Genomic DNA, 16,978 nt, shown 5'->3' on the forward strand with positions numbered 1-16,978 from the left:
AATCAAAAGTAGTAAAAAAATCACTCAACTTGAAAAGCACTTGGGAGTATTTTCTGAATGGTCTAAAAGCCCAGAAAAATTGATTTAAGAATACATTTTTATCTCATTACTAAAGATGCTTTTAAATCCCTGCTGGCAGCCCTTGGCTGTCAATTATGGAATCACTTTGCCAAGGTAGAACAGCATGCCTCTATTTTTTGTCTACTACAGTACAGAAAGTAAGTTTTTTAAACCACTTGCAGATTAACAGCGTCTGTGAATATGCAACTACTGCTTTGATACTGATTCTTACGTGTTACGGTGTTTTCATGGGTCTCACACACGAAACATGCTATGAGTACAAGTCTCAAGCCAGTTATTTCAAAAATGCACCCGTGTGTTTGCTCTCCGTTTGAAAATGCTGACATAAGGACATCTCGTATTCCAGGCAATTTTCATATAAAAGCTATAAAAGACTGCACGGATCCTGTTGCTATGCATGTGTGGGTGCAACCGAGTAGAATTCTGCTTCCCTGTTTTAGGGGTTCTGATGAGCACCCTCCGTTTCTGCTGCCCCCGGAGCTCGGCCCCAGCGCATCCCTGTGGACAGACGGCTTCTCCCCTGCCCTCCTGCAACGCTGAGCACCAGGGTCCATCCCAGGGACCCCCCCAGGCTCGCCTGAGCTCCCACCATAAACCCACCGACCGTTCTGCGACGCAGGACCTCCCCGACCGCCGGTCACCACTTTGCTGCCTGAAATCCACAGCGGGGCTGCTGCACCCGCCGGCGGTGCCGGTACTGTACCGGGTACCACCGCACCACAGCTGCGCCCCAGGCGTCCCCGGGACCAGCTCTAGAGCCAGGGAGAAGGTAAAAATGCCGAGCTGCAGAAACCTGACGAACAGCAAACACGCGGGACAAGCAGCACGGCAACGGAGCCTCTGCCACAGCAACCCCCCGGCTCCCTCCGGCAAGAGCACACAGTGCCGACGACCATGAGTTGGACTCAGTGAATCAAATGGGTTTTAAATACGATGTTTGAGCCACAGCCTCTTCTGCTTTCCCCTCGTGCGAGTCAGCACAACTGCACTGTGAACCGTCCCGATCCCTGCCGACTAGGCGTGCAGTCACACACGCTGTGCGTCCCACGCCTTACGGGATCCAGCCTTTGCACGCGGCATCTTTCAGCAGCCCTTCATCCCTACGAGATTCCCTCAGCTGTGGATTTCTGCATGAGAATCAAGTAGTTACCTTTGCGTTAAATGATCCCAGAGCTGAATTAACTATATCCTACATACAGTACGCTACAGGTAAGTTACTAGTAAAGACGTTCTGAAAATAATTACCTACTGAGATAAAACAGTCACATAGCAAATGCTTCCCTCCGTTACTTCCCAGGGTAGAAGTATGCCTTGTGTCTGCCAAGCACAACAGATTTTCTTGAAACACAGCAGGAAGAATTTTCTTAAGCCCTGATTAAAACGCAGATGAGCACTTGCTGTTATTTATGACGTACATGCAGGGAAGCACTCGTTAGCAGCACTCACGCTCCGTGCCAAATGCATTTGTCATCTAGAAGTGAATGGGATGGTTTAGAACTGCATCACACCTCAAGTAGCTCACACATTACTTCTGACTGAAGAATTTATCACTACAGGCACTGAAGCAAAACACAGCATCCATTCCAAGCCACAGACTAGAGTGGCAATTTCTCCTCTGGTTTTTGTTTTTTTTTTTTTTTCAGACCAGTTGGCAAACCTCGCTCTTGAAATTGGAACCTCTTGAAGACAACAAAAAAGTCCATCTGCTGCGACAGCAATTTCCCTGCCACCTTACTTCCATTAGAAAACACTGCTCCTCACAACAAAAGGAAACCCGGCTTTGTTGCCACAACCTGTCAATCTCTGCACACCATGCGTGGAGCTGCTCAAACCGAACACACATCACCCCCCTCGCCCCCAGGCTCCCGCCTATGGAAACCTGGGAGCTCATCAAGGTCCAGCCTCACCGGTGATTCCCAGCTGCGCTGGCTTCATTTTGTTTTACAACAAGTTCCTGAGCAGCTGCGGGCAGGAGGAGATCCCGCTGCACGGACAAAGCTGCTGCGGCACAGAAAACCTTCGCCACCCCCACGGGGAGAGGCCGGGAGGCCGCAGTGAGAGGGCCACCCCGGGCCGGAGCCCTGCTCCATGCCCAACGTCCGTGCCCGGGCTGGGAGTCCCGGGAAGCTCCCTGGTGGGCAAGCGCGGCTCCTTGCCCCAGCCAGCACGGGCCAGAGCAGATGGAGCATCTCGGAATGTGAGAGGGAACCGAGCGGCAGCCTGTCAGAGAGACACGCCATGAGCTCACCTCAAACAGTGTCGCCCTGAGCTGCGCTAACGACAACGGCGCATCTGAACCAGGGTCACCGCTCCCGCGGAGTGAAAATACACTGGCTCGAGGGCCCAGGCCCACCGTAACGTGCGTAGCCCAGAGCTGCAGCCAGCCTCCGCGGCATTACGAAAGCTGCTATCGCTAGAGACAGACACCAACACAGAGCATCTTGAATTACTGACAGATTGGAACTATCTCACTTGCAAATTCTCCTTAACTACTGAAAGATGGCAAGATGTTTTCATAATCCACAGTGATGAGACAGCAACATTTAGAAGGCCCCGATTAGAACAGAAACCCCACTAAGATAACCTTTCTGAGGCTGGTATCTGAGATACTAGACCTCAAAGCTTCTGGTGACATGCTGCTCAGTCTTAAGCCCTCCAGCAGCAATATCATTTTAAGAGTATCACTCATAAACACACCCAGGAATCAAGATTTTTCTTACGAGGAAAGCCTGAAATGAGATTGTAACTCGAGGTGTGGACTGGGTGTGCAGGGGACCCACCCAGACCTCAGAAGGGAACCGATGCCCAGACTGATCTGCCCAAGCCTGCTGCTCTGCCACGACTGGGAAGCCTTTGGTGGGCCACGTCCCTGATCTGAAGATGTACTCCAAACACTTCTTTTGGATCAGGAGGACATCTCCCAAGGACTCGATTCCCCCCCCCCCCCCCCTTTTTTTTTTCCTGAAACTGGATGTTGTTTGATGGCAACACTGGTCTGCTTAGTGTGCAAACCACAAAACCACAACAAACACACCTGACACTCGCGATGGTTCCACTCCAGATCCAAACACTAAGCAAAACAAACAAAACCAACACAATGCTACAGAGGGGATTAAAGCAGAAGGTGTTCTCATTCAGAGAATTACAGTTCGGTGCTAAACCTGACATTCTGACTCAACCGGTTTGATTTTGGGGTGTACTTCAACCAGTTCCTCTTGTTTCATGGGCTGATGAATAGGTTGAAGTGCTGCTCGGCACGGAATGAACTTTTTGTATCGCTTTATGTAGGCTGGATCTTCAAGTGGGGCTGAGCGCGCTGCATCTCGCGCTAGCTTGCTGCTGCTGAAGATCTCCTCCTTTCGGAAAGGAGCCAAGGAAGCCTAGCTGAAGTCTAGAGTACGTTTTAGATACATTAGAGCTCAATTTCTTACTGCTGCTGTGCCAAGAACAGTCCACAAAAAGAAGATGACACTGAATAGATGGTAGGCGTTATATCTTACAGGTTTTATTTCTGAAAACAAAACAAAACAGAACTTTGCAGCAGATATAGGAACGCATCTTGTATTTTGTTACAAAGTGCTAGTGTCCTACTGAAGAACCAACAGCTTCAGAAGCTGGTATATAGCATGGTTAGGGTATGCTCAAGTATACTTTGTGTCTCACTTAACATTGTCACATTGTAGGGAAAAAAAAAAAAAAGAAAAGAAAATAACCTATTTGAAAGCGGGGTTGGCTGCATGTTAAATAACTCCGGGATGAACAATGGAAAGGACCCAGCAAACGGTACCAAGGGGAGAACATCAGCATGCCTGCCAGAAGCACGGCACTCGAGGAGAAGGAGGAGGATGCCTTTCCACCCCGTGTTTTTCCAAAATATTAATGGAAATGTATCTTACCTGACAATTAAGAAAGTGTCAGTGCAATGCCACGCAGCTGCAGGAAGCAATGTGAGCTGGCTATGAAGCACACCTAGATGCACCAAGAGTCAGGGAATTCAGCGGGTCTTTTGTTGGAAGAACAAAATGACAGCAGATGGGAAAAGATGGGAGTTTGAGGAATCGAGATGACTGTCCTAAGGTAATTCAGTAATGAAAAAAAGCCAGCATAGTGACTTCAATGTCCCTGACTGGGCATACTATACTGAAAAAATAGGCATTTCTTAAGATTTTGTCTGTCTTTTTTTGCTCGTGGAAACAGAGCTTTTCTCCTCCTTCCCCAAGTGTGACCTTTATGTGGCCTTTATCGCTGAAGCTCTTCCATTCCTGGCGTTTCTCTGCAGACATACTGACGCATGCCCAGTAACGGCAGTGCACGATTGTACACAGTTCTTCTTTCCTGAGTAAATGGCACACAGTTAAAAAAAAAAACCCAAACCCCAAACAAACCTAAAGGCTTCCCCCTTCTGCTCCTTTTGATTTGGAGACAGTTCTGCTGCCACACAACCAACCAGTGCCTGCTGGCTTCATGAAGTCTCTGCTTGGGTCTTCTGTGGCCAGAAAAATTCACTGTGACCAAGGAGGCTTCAGGCATCCAAGGACAGGTAAAGACAAGATCCCCAACTGCCCAATTTTCAGGCCTCAAGATGGTAAAAAATATGGGCAGAACAGAGTCCTGATTTAAGTTTCCAAAGTAGTCAGGACCTGTAAGTTTAAATATTGACGACCCTTGCCACTTATTTCTAAAAGAGAATCCATTTCTGAGCAAGTTCTCTTAGTGTCCAAGGACTGAAAACACAGCAACAGCTTCTTCACGCGGGATGGTGTGGACTATACACGAGCTTCCCAATTGTGCAAAGATGACAAAATCCAGAAACACAAAGCGGACACCTGGAAAGCTCAGAAGAAAAGGCAAACTTTTCTCCCAGAGCCTAACTGCACGGAGTCCGGGCTCTCTCCGTCCCACGGTCTCCAGCTTTATGCCGATATAAATCCACTGAATTCTGGGGCACTCGCACGGGTCTATGGATCTTTCCAGCAATGTCAACAGGGCTGAATCAGGCTTGGAAGTTTTGAAACTAAAAAATGGAAGCTCCCATAATAGACAACGTGTAAGCAAGCACAAATGGGCAGAAGTTCTTTGCAAAATACGCGACACTCTTTACAGTCCCTGTGGAGAAGCTGAATGGATGAGCTGACAGGGAACTACAGCTCACAGTTCTGAGGCTCCATCTCTGGGGTTTGGCATCTTCCTTTTTTGGGTGGAAAATGAGCTTGTTTCCTTTTAAGTATAAGAAAAGCCAACAAATTCATACTATCTCTAAAACCAAACTCTGCAAATACTGCTAACTCAGTGGTATGTTAAAGTAAACAATCATGTGATAGTAAAGCAGGTGAAGCATCAAAGAAGCTCCATTTGAATAGTATTTATTTGCAATCATTAGTTTTAAATGGGAAACTGTTTACAGGCACACACTAGATAACCAAAATAGAATGAACATAAAGAAATCTATTTAAAGGTCCTTATCAAATACTTTATTAAATATTTTATTCAGTTTTATTATCACAGTTTAACATACTTTAGCATGTTATACACATGACTTAACATGTGCACTTAAAGATATCAAATTAGAGGTTTTTGAAGAAAGTATGACATTCTATAAATGTGCTTATTGACTTACTTTTAACTACACACATCTAAGAAGGCAGTAGCTCTGTTATACCACTGGTGGAGATGAACTATTGTAAGGCATGTTTTCACCAAGCTTTGGAGAGAATAAAGTCAGATACTAGGTCAAAATTCAGTGGAATTATGTGCGAGAATGAAAGTTGCAGGACTGGGCTCTAGGAAGAAAGATCATGGCAAATCAGTTGTGTTAAAACTATGAACAGATACTGGTTATTAAAAGCAAGCACTGCTGAGAAAGAAGGTTTGCGCAGCATCTAGGTTAGCAGGAACTGTGGGGTGGTGGTTTTTTTCAGGTGTGATTTTCACAAATCACACCTTCTGGTGTAATGTGAAGGGAAGAGACAGAAATCTAGCAAGAAAGTTGGAAAACTATCGTCTGAGAAACCTCATGCTGTTTTATCACTGAAGACAGGAACACTTTTGCAGAGAACACGCTGCAAGTCATGGCACTCCGATGTGCGCGTGTGGACGCGTACGTACACACGCATGCAGACACACGCACATACATGCCTCCTCTGCTTCTGTCACCTTCAGAGCCCCAACCGCTGGTTAAGGTATAGCAGTGCATGGGGGAAAACCAGGTTTCAGTTGGAGGGGTGCAAAGAGCAGGTGAGGGCGTGACGTTCAGCAGCCTGGGCAGTTAGCCTGGGCAGCTGTGGGGTTTGCCAGTAGAGTACAGGGTGGGTCTGCTGGTATGTGCTAACAGTCAAGACCCAGAACCTCCAACGTAATTATTTGGAAGAACTCAATAAATGTTAAGCTAATTGCAGTCGTTTTCACGTCACTGAAGGCCCTAGGGTCAGGACGTGCCGCCCCCAGGAACGTCACGCAAGCCCAAGCTTATCGCCAAGAGCGTAGTGGTCCATCATGGGGGCTCTGCACTGTCCCGGTGCAAGCAACAACTCTGGCCCGGCAGTAAGGATGGGTTTCGGTGTAAGCGTAGGTGGGATGCTGAGTGGAGATGTCATGCCAAGTCTTCCTAGATTTCTGCCTTAGAAGAATTACTAGGGGAACATAAAATATACATCCATCTCATAAGCTTCTTCAAGGTTGTCAATTCAGTAGAAAATACCGAGTATATAAATGAATATAATAGTACTTAGGTGAGAGCATAAACCTCACTGTGCCTTTTTATTGGGGACACCGGGGGAGGAGGCAAGTGACTCCTTCACAGCCTAAAATGCACTCGTTCACGGCGCCCAGTGTCCTGAAGTGCCTCAGCATCCTGGCAGCTGTAGGTGACAGTTCCACACTATGTACAAGGTTCGGACGCCCCAAGCATCACAGAACACGGCAAGACACCTAGGAGCTCTACACACTACCCAGCAAGCACGGCAAACGAGCAGTGTCTAATGGGTAACGCATGGTGTACTAGACACAAGCTGCACGGTTACGTTTCCTTGTGAAATCAAACATAAACTTCCAGAAGAAGTTTCAAGAGCAGCGCTTGGCTTACTGCGTCACCTCTGGCAACCACTGAAGCCCAGCGCCCCACCAGCACCGCATTTTACCCAAAATGACCTCACTGACCCAACCAGAGCCAGTGGGCCCGCGTCCTGCAACCCACATGCCTACGGCAGAGGTTAAACAAAAACGCTCCAGCAACACAGTTTGGGCACCGCTGTATATTCAGCCTTTACGCTGCCTGCGCTATAGAAACGCTGCTCTTGGAAAGTGAAGCACACAGCGATATACAAATGGTACCAATGGCTGAAAAGATTACGCAATCAAGCCTGAAAGCAAATGGAAGTCAACAAAAGTAGTCTTTTAGGAGAGGTAGCCATAGTAGACTCAGCATCCAAAAAAAGGGAGTGCACTCACAGGGTCAACGTACATTGTAGTCTCTTGTAGACCCATCATGTTTTTGTTTTTCCCACCTTTTTTTTTTTTTTTCCAGAATGTACACACCCAGGCGCACATGCACACACGCATACACACACATATATACATCTATCGTTTTTTCTAATTCCCCTTTGTTGCCATAACTTTGCCATACTGAAACCAAAGGGCAGCTCTCCTTCCCTCCTCTCTTAGCTGTCCCACGTCTACGACTGTTGCCTTCAGTCTGTTCAGTATTCGTACAGTAGCTAAACAGGCAGTGGAAATTAAAACTGCTTCAATTTAATATCCTGTTCCGAAAGATAGCATCCCAACTATAAGGCAAATCCCCTGCTCTGATATGAGTTCCAGCTCCCTCGGGTTTCCACTCGATACAAACTGCAGAGTGCTCCTCAGCCTCATGCCACAAAGACAGCTTTCACCCAAATAATAAAGACCAAAGCTGGAATTTAAACACCGCAAGTTCACACGCTTCTACCAGTCCCTCGTTCCTGCGCCCCTTTCCGACAACGCTTACCACTTTAATTTCAAAAGTCATGCACCAATGCTATAAAATAGAAACCCAAACTACCAAGAAGTCTCTTGCTCATGACTTTGGAATATTGTATTAGTATAAAAGAGCATTCAGTCATCTTAAATAAATATATTCTATTTCTGAAATCACAGCACATTCAAGGGGTAGTTACTGCCATAAGCAGAGCATTAAGTAATCTCCATAGATGTCTTTTGAATCATAGAATCCTTTAGGTTGGAAAAAGACCTTTAAGATCATTTGAGTTTTGATTGATTTGGTCTAATATTGGAAAACAACCTACTGTGGGGATAAGAATCTGCATCTCAAATGTTGTGCAGAACGTTTTTCCCATATTTGTATACAGTACTACAACAATTAAGAAGACATTAAAGTAATTTTCTCCCAGCTGCTTAGATCTGTAGCTTCGGCTACGACAACATATTTTGTATACCTCAAAACTACATATGAAATATCAAAGATCACTAAATAAATAAAAACCAAGGAAAACTGGGACAGTACTGCATTTTACACTTGAGACAAGATTCCCCCCCTCTCCCATGGATAACTCACAGAGGACAACTACGGTAAATGCTTTTCTTTTTTTTTAAAGAAAGATTTATACACAGGTTCAGATCCAGAAAATAATGTGAAATGCATAAATATCGATAGCTTTAGCTAAGTTAAAATGGGTTCAGTAAAGTATGATACAACATATTCAGAATAAACAAAGCAGAAAAGCATCATATTTTGGTTTGCTTGAGATATACATAAGGTGCAACAATTTCTTCTCTAGAGGCATTTGTGGACAATGTGTTAACGGGTAACAGTGTTTGCTGGTATACTGAAGTACACACAATAGCAATAGATTTTCCAAAATGAAAGCAGCTGAAATTAATAAAAATTAAAACAAAACAAACAAGGAAAAAACCCAACCCCAATACAGTAAGATATTGGTCTGAAATTTTTGTTGTGCTAACAGACTTTGTTACCTGAAAATACTGATACCCCTTCTAGTAGATTCAGGGAAATTTCTAGCTACTCAAATCAAGACGTCACTCAGAGAACCAACAAAGGCAAATGCCTAGTGAACTATAAAGCTTTGCAGGATTTCTGCTACTCTCAGTGCCTAATCGCTTAAAAATTAAGCATATCTACAAAAAGGTTTGTAAGTATCTGAAAACAGTCATATCCAGTAAACTGACCCAACCCTACCCCCTCTCTAAGGGAAAGTCAAGGAAAAGCAGATCAAGTAAGATATTAATTCATATAGAAAAAAGTAATTTTCTGTTTCTTTTAAAAAAGGTACCATTAATATACAGAAATATCTTCAGGAACAATATTGAAATTTAAATCGAGGAAGGATGGGGTGCTTTGACAAAAATATATCTACTCTAAAGGTTTTCTAGAGAAATAAGTTAGTACCATTGTCAACGTGAACGGCCTGCACTGTAACGTATTTGGATTTCAGCTAATTATAAAGTGGTCCAAAACTCCAACAGCCACCTTGCTGTGACCCAACAGTTTTAAGTCTTTTTAAGTTTTTCCTGTCTTGTTAAAATAACTTATAAAACTTTACTAAAATCTTATTAAAAATACTGCCATAGGCTGCAATGGCATTCTAGGGGCTCTTAGTCATATATTCACCTGAATTTTTAAAAAGCCTTTTCACTGACTCATTGGCTCGTAAATTTTGTTGTTCGTTTTTGTCGTTGTTCCCTTCTTCCAACACATGCATCCTCGATGGTGCTATTTCAGTGACACTTCCCAGCTACCTGCCTTTCGTCAGACCTTCACTCCTTTGTTACAACTCGTGTGGTATGTTGTATATTGTTTCCTGACACTGAACCAAAGACTTTCGCTTAGCTACAACGATGAAAGGCTAAACCTAGCAAGCGTTAATAGAGTTACTGTCCATATGGCTATTACATCAAATTAGTTACAAAATAACCCCCAAACACATTATCAGTTCAGTCAAGTATAAATAAGAATGCCTGATAGAATGATGTAAACTCGCATCATTTAAAGACTTAATTCAAAGAACTTCAAACTCAATCTAATACTATCAAAAGTTCAGCCGGTATGATGAAGACTAATAGAAAATTATTGCTGGAGTCCAATTTGGTAAATTGTTGTGCTACAATGCAAAAAGTAGGGAAACATCTTGTGCTATTGAAGAAGTACCCTGTCGAATTTGTAGCTTTAGATCAATTAATAGTGATCGTTTTGCATCTATTGGTAGGAATTAATGTTCAGTTGTACAACAGTGTAAGTCAAGATAGCAAAGGTAACAGGCCAAGTGATACACTCCGCCTGCTTCTGGGATGCATTTATGAGAGCAAAACACAAAAATTCGACATAAGCAAGGACAGAAACTGGCAGATGGATCTGTTTGGTAGTCTGAATTCAGTCAAACGTTACTCTTCGGTTGTAGTTTTATCTGTATACAACTCGCCACTTCACCAACGCAAACTGTAATTGGCCCTTTACGCAAATTCTGAAGCCGATTTGGACCATGCATAGTAACTACAACAATGCCAGTGTCTGTAGAATGTAAAAGGTATGTGTATTGGTGTACATGTATATCGAAAAGTCACGGGTTTAGGTTTTTCAGAAAGGTGAAATAATACTAAGGTCACTTTTGAAAAACGCATTTGCAGTACTTTTTTGTTTACAGGAAAGTTTCACCAAGTCGCTCAGATATCTATGCAAAAATAAAGGAACCCTCCAAGGCATGAAAGACAAGTCAATTATCTGCAGTATTTTCTTTTCCATACACCACTCCTTTTTCTAATGCACATCATCCTGGTTATTCAAAGCTAAATTAAAAAGAAACAAACCTAAACGTAGCCTGTCAGAATTTTTCCCAGTAAACTCTACCACTCCGGTGGCAAATATAAAAGTGCAGAACATCTGGACCACGTGGCTGCCCAAACACCGCTAACAATGGTACATCTGTCCAGGCTGCCTTGAGTTCTCTGGAACAGGTTTTAAATTCATTCTACAATATAAACGTAGGCATAACCTATTAATATAAACCATCTTAGAACTTAAATCTTCATGTACAAAAATGACTAAGAATATCTAATAATAACTAGTGCAGTGCGTCAGTGTTTTTGTTGTTGTTGGTTTTTTTTGTTGGTTTTTTTTGTTTTTTTTTTTTATTTTCATTTAGAATAACTAGGTATTATACGAAACTAGTTGCCGTACTCTCTGGTTGGTAAAAGAGATGCTGTGTGAGCTAACAGTAAAGGCAGCCTTTTTCACACCAACCACCTATGTACTGTTTAAAAGCCTTCAATAGAAAGCAAGCTCTGGGATCATTCCATTTCTGTTCATTAATAGACAATTAATATCACCCTTCTACATACTGGGTTCCGATTTGAGGACCTGGCCCAAGTTGCTAACGTCTGGCTTCCAGTGAATTCTGGGCCACTCAGAGCAATAAGCACTTGCTTGCAGTCTATAGTTTCCATCATATGGACTGACTAGCTTCCCTTGATAAAAGACAAGGCTAGGATATTAGGTAAAGCACAATGTTTTACAATAAAGTGGAGCTTCACTGGTCAGCGCAGGAAATAAGCACTGGAGCCTGAGACATTTCATTTGGCTGTCCGTCATGTGGGAGAGGCGTGGCCCTCTGACTTCTGCAAAAGAAAAAAAGAAAAGCCACCCATCATTATTTGAAGCACAGGAGGTGCTTTTAGCAGACCAGAAAGGATGGGAAGCGGCGCATGATAGGACTGAACGTCTGACAGCACGGCACCGTCACTGCCCGCTGCCGCAGTGCCCCTACACTGCCGTTACAGCCGCCTGTAGAGGTGTTCCTGCAACAGCAGCACGGCGTCCCGAGGACAACCTGCAACACGATGCAAAGTCAGGCAAAGCCATGGCGCAATGGTGTTTGACTTACACAAACCAAAATGCTCAGCTGACGAGTAAGGCAGGGGCACACAAGGACTGTTACTCATTCTGTAAGGCAGCGGGGCTTCAGCCCGCAGAGGCAGAGTACAGCTCACGCGTGGCAAAAGCAGGTAAATGCACACATCATGGTAACGCGAGCCAGTAGCCAGCTTTTCAACAATACGGAAATCTACTCATCAGCACGGTCGCACACTGCAATTACTCCAGGTTTCATGACTTAACACTTCATCAGCCCAGCACATCTCTCTCATTACTACAGCGGTGTTAATTTACAAATGATCCCCTGGCACAGGGGATCATAAAAATAAACTGCACCAGAATTAACATGCTCTAAATCAACATCAATCACTGTAGCAGATGGACTTGGGAGAGCTCCTCTGCAGCTTGCCTTTTAAAATACATACACAAAGCACGTCACTGCCTGTTACCTAATCTCACAAGTCAGGTTCTATTTTGGTTGCAGTACGTGTCGTTTGCAGCAACGCAAACCTGGGGCTCACTTCTTATTTACACAAGGGCCACTTCTGCTCCCCCTGGCACAGCCAAGGCCCCGGCGGGCGCGGAGGTACCGACGTGCTCTGCAGAACCGGAGGGCAAGGGAGTGAGTGACCTTGGCACAAAACGCAGCTCGGGCTCACAGCTGCATGCTGCACTGGGGCATGCACAAGGTAAATACAGCCAAACAGAAACCTCCGAATGAAAACCACGCTGCTACTTCCAGACAAGCTCTAATTACAGTTAAAAAGGAGTTTGGCTTCCATGGCCCAAGGCTCTGGGAAATTATTTAATAATTAAATTCAGACACTGAAGAAACACATCAAGGAAACCTCTAATGCTGTTGTTCTCCTTTCTGGCTGTTTGCAAATAAAGAAGCGAGTTGCACAAGATAACAAACAGCTGACAGAGTAGAAAACTGAGAAGCCTCTAGTGCATCAGATCCAGGTTTCTGTTTTGATTTCCATTTGCCAAATCTGCAAGATGTGGCTAAGTTCCTACTGACAAAGAGTCCTCTCCTGCTGTCATCTCCCCCCCGGGGGCGATTACAGGCCAGAATTTGCAACAGCTGCTGGACACGTGCCAGTTTGGTGTTTTCAGGCCTGACGGAAGGTGCTGCATTGCTCTAGCTGTATGGTGAGATGACAACAAGCGGGACTAAGGCAGCCCCAAACAAGAGGCTATGTAAAACATCTCATTTCAGTGGGGAAACAACTGGGAGGACAAGAACTCTTTGAGGAACAAAGAGGGGAAAACCACAGTGAAGCAAATCCTGTTGCTCTTGTGTGATTCTGGTCAGCGTTACTGGAAATCAATGAAACCACAAGGCTGTGAGTGAGGGCAGAGCCTAGCACAGCACTTCCCCAGGTCCCACTTCGTGGCTTCTGACCACAGAAGATGCCAGAAACAAGGTCAGACTTTTGCTGTCTGGATAGCAGACACTTGTTCGGCAATGCTGGGAGGAAGGGCCAGGCTGGCTGCAGTACGAGAACACTTCTGACCCAGAACGGTGCTGCTTAGGCAAGACAACAGCCGCTGCAGGGAAGAGCTAGCAGGCTGGGGCGAGCCCACTGCTTCTGCTAGGGCCCCCGTGCTTCTACGAGCCTTCTGGCGTCTGATGCGCAGCCTCAGCAGGCAGGGCTGGGCTGGCCAATGGGGCCCACGAGACCACCAGTAAACTGAGGCTGTGAACGGTTTCGTCAACCTTAGTCAAGCCTTGTGGAGTTTCTCAGGCAGTCAGCAACCTGCCAAATGCCATCTGCAGAGGCTGTGATGCTTTCAAACTGGCCCAGCATGTCCTCGCTGACTTTCTACTGCAGGGAAGGACGGGGTTTCATCTCCAAGAAGCCGCAGCATCATAAGGACAACACTGGACAATTAGGAGCCAAGGAGGACTTGGTGTGATGGATTTCCTCCCTTTGCACATCCAGCAGGCAGGATCTGACCATGCTGGGCTGATCCAACAGCCCTAAGTAACCTGCACATTCTCCACCTTATCTGTGTGGAGGGTCTACTCAGTAACTGAGAGGACCAACACAAACTAATGTGGCTTTCCACCACCCAGAGTTGCTCTGCCCCATGTCATTCTGCAGGCGCTTTGCCTCCTACACAGCAAAGCACAAGAGCAAAAATAACAAGTTAGCTTCCTTCAGCCATGGTCGACATGAAGGCTTCTTCAGCTGAAGTTACATGAAATTCCCTCCATGGTTTCAGGCCACTGAAAACGGCAGATCAGCATGCAATAGCTATTTAAATCTGCTATTATCTGACAAATAGCATCTCATAATAATTAGAAACCCTCATTCGTTAGGATCTCAAGGAGCACATGAACCTGTTTATAAGCAAAAATAGGTAGGTAAGCCTACCAAGGAGGATCACTTCACTGATGACTGAAATAGATTACACTGTCATTTGGGTGAAGACTTAACACTACTAAGCAAGTGGTGCAAAACAGACATTCATGGAAAGCTGCGGAAGAGGAAACACAGGCCAAATTAAACAGTCTGCAATTCACATGCTTTCCGAACAAGCTGGCTGCCACGTACTATTCACTTAGACAACAAGGGGAAAAACAAACCATACCTGTGTACATTTTCCATGGCTGCTACTTCTGCCAGAGCAGCTAAGCTAAAAAACGCAGACACCGCCGGCATATCTGACGTAATACTATGATTTTCTTCTGTCTCTGCATTTCTGGAGCATTCACCGTTGCAATCTGTTTCTGCACTTGATGTTTTTTGAAGAGTACTTTGTGGCAGCTCTTTTGGCTTCTCCTCTGCAATGAAAGAAACCAAAGTTTGCACATCTAGCCCTTAAATTCACAGCAGCCCATCGATACGCTGACTAGTCTGGTGTTAACCTTTAGGACTTTGATTTCTGCAAGTGTGGTCCGATTCAGGCTGCAGCCTCTTCTGACCCAAGCTATTGGCACAAGCACAGTACTAAGGTTTATGAAGCAGTTTACTGATTTTGCTTTCAACTGCGTTTAGTATTTTAGGTCAGGCAAGAGAGCTTTTGTTTAACAGGAGTCCTGAAAGGTTACTTTAAGCGCAGAGGACTCCTGCAAGGACTGGGGCATTGACCATCCCATTGTGGAATTTATTTTTACATCCTATAAATAGGTGCAGTGTAGTTTCTTCGCTGGCTGGAAACAAACTATGAAAGGTAACCATTTTCCATTTCTCTCAGTATGAGTCCTTAGTTCTTAAGAGAGAAGTACCCACAGTGAGGACAGATTTGGGCATTCCAGCAAAAGAAGTTGGCCATCACAGACTCAGTGATTTCCCAGTTGATTAATACCTGTATTTTACAGAATGACCTAAGCAGGTATGAAAACAAGCTAACTGAGAACTACTTCCCTGACCGGCTGCTTGCAGTCCCAAACCTTCTCCAAACATTCAGTTTTAACAAAATTTAAACGCCAATTTCCTTACCCAGCGTCCCTCCTGCTGGTGACACTCGACCATCTGCTGTTCGGACAAGATGTGTGATCTTAGTTTTCCTTGCTTTCCTTTTCTGGCTGCCAACTAAAGGTTCATGCATCATTGCTGGCTCTGGAGTGTTTAGGGCAGATAGAGAAATTTTATTCTTCCAGGCAGACTCGCTGGAATTTCTGTCTTCTGAGAGTATGGCTGAAAGAGGATAAAAACACCATTTCACATATCGAGTAAGTCAGCTACTAGCTACACTCATTTACCATTTTGCATCTATCTGCATAAAGCCTTCCCTCACAGGTACTTGGAGCATAACCCACAGTAAGGTATGTTCCGAATGCTGCCGATGTTTGCAGGGCAACAGTAGCATCAGCTCTTAAAGGTATCCTGGAAGGTTCAAGTTTCTAATATTTGCAAAGAAAACTGTGAGATGGGCAGTAGCACTTTGATGGCAGCCGGGTATCAAACAATCTGTATAAAACACTCTGCAACAGAAGATGCCAGCAAGTAGCTAAGCGATGAAATGTATTTAAGGAACAATAATGGTCCCCGTGTAAGCTTATCTTAGCTCACAGACGGACCCACAAGCAGGATTCAGGAATTCCTGACTAAACCCCAATCCTTCCTCTGTAGTCACTCTACATCGTCTCCTCCAAGCAGAGGGAAACACTGCCTTTTACAAAAGAACAAGCCTTAAAAAAAACACCCAAAAGGCAGCAAATATAAAAGCAGAGCTGGATCACAGCTGAAGACAAGAATGCTAAAAAAAGAAAGTAAACATAGGATAAAATACCACGATGAAAACATTGCCTACATAAAGTCAGAGAGGGAGAGAGGAACAGTTTCAAATCATTCTCAGCAAGTACCAGTGTTGGCATTTCCAAGTCACCTTCTTCCCTGAACTGGAACTCTATCACAAATTTTCACCTGAACAGTCACTTTGATCTTGTTCATGAAGAAATTGGTTGGACAGCAACCACAAAATGTATTTAAGCTTCCAAAGTCTGAAATCAGCGCGCAGTTGCCAATCCTTTGTAATTTCTATTGACTTAATAAGCCATTCCGCTGATACCGTAGGGTATCACTAGTCCATAAATTCCATCTGTGATGTCTTTTTTCCTCGTGTGATAAAAGTACTCTGAGACCTACCCCATCTGCGGCCACTGTGAGCTAGGGTTAGAAGGAGACTACAGGGAGCAAGGGGAATGCCTAGGTAATTTCTTACATATGGCCGTCTAACCTGCTTTGAAATTGGGAGCGCTTGTAGCATCTGCACCAAGCCCTTGGGGTGTTTTTTCCCAGTACATTGCCATCCTGAATGATTCCCCATTTCTTCCTAAATGCCTGCCTCTCATCTCCCCCGCTACGTTTACAACTCATTTCCTTCACTACCCATCAGGTTACGCCCCATCTCTTTGCAACAGTCCCTTACATATTTCACAGCTGTTACTGTGCCTACAGTTAGCCTTCTCTTCCCCACAACTCCATCCAATCCTTCCTTCCGTTTTGAAGATATGTTTAAGACCCATTTGCTCCCTTCCTGAGTTGAAGGACCAGCAAAAATTACACG

General features: G+C 44.7%; 1 protein-coding gene across 23 annotated transcripts in view; it reads right to left on the reverse strand.

Moving 5' to 3' along the window:
- Positions 1-3,570: 3,570 nt before the first annotated feature.
- The window catches only part of BBX (BBX high mobility group box domain containing), a 145,792-nt gene continuing 132,384 nt past the window's right edge, over positions 3,571-16,978 (reverse strand). For all 23 annotated transcript variants that reach the window (XM_055701171.1, XM_055701165.1, XM_055701172.1 and 20 more), the window contains 3 exons: positions 15,409-15,606; positions 14,558-14,750; positions 3,571-11,703 (listed from right to left, as the gene is read on the reverse strand). In XM_055701171.1, the coding sequence (XP_055557146.1) occupies positions 11,616-11,703; positions 14,558-14,750; positions 15,409-15,606 (479 nt within the window). In that variant the 3' untranslated portion in view covers positions 3,571-11,615. The remainder of the gene's footprint in view (positions 11,704-14,557; positions 14,751-15,408; positions 15,607-16,978) is intronic.

The sequence above is a fragment of the Falco cherrug genome, chromosome 2 (assembly GCF_023634085.1).
Source record: "Falco cherrug isolate bFalChe1 chromosome 2, bFalChe1.pri, whole genome shotgun sequence".
Lineage (NCBI taxonomy): Eukaryota > Metazoa > Chordata > Aves > Falconiformes > Falconidae > Falco > Falco cherrug.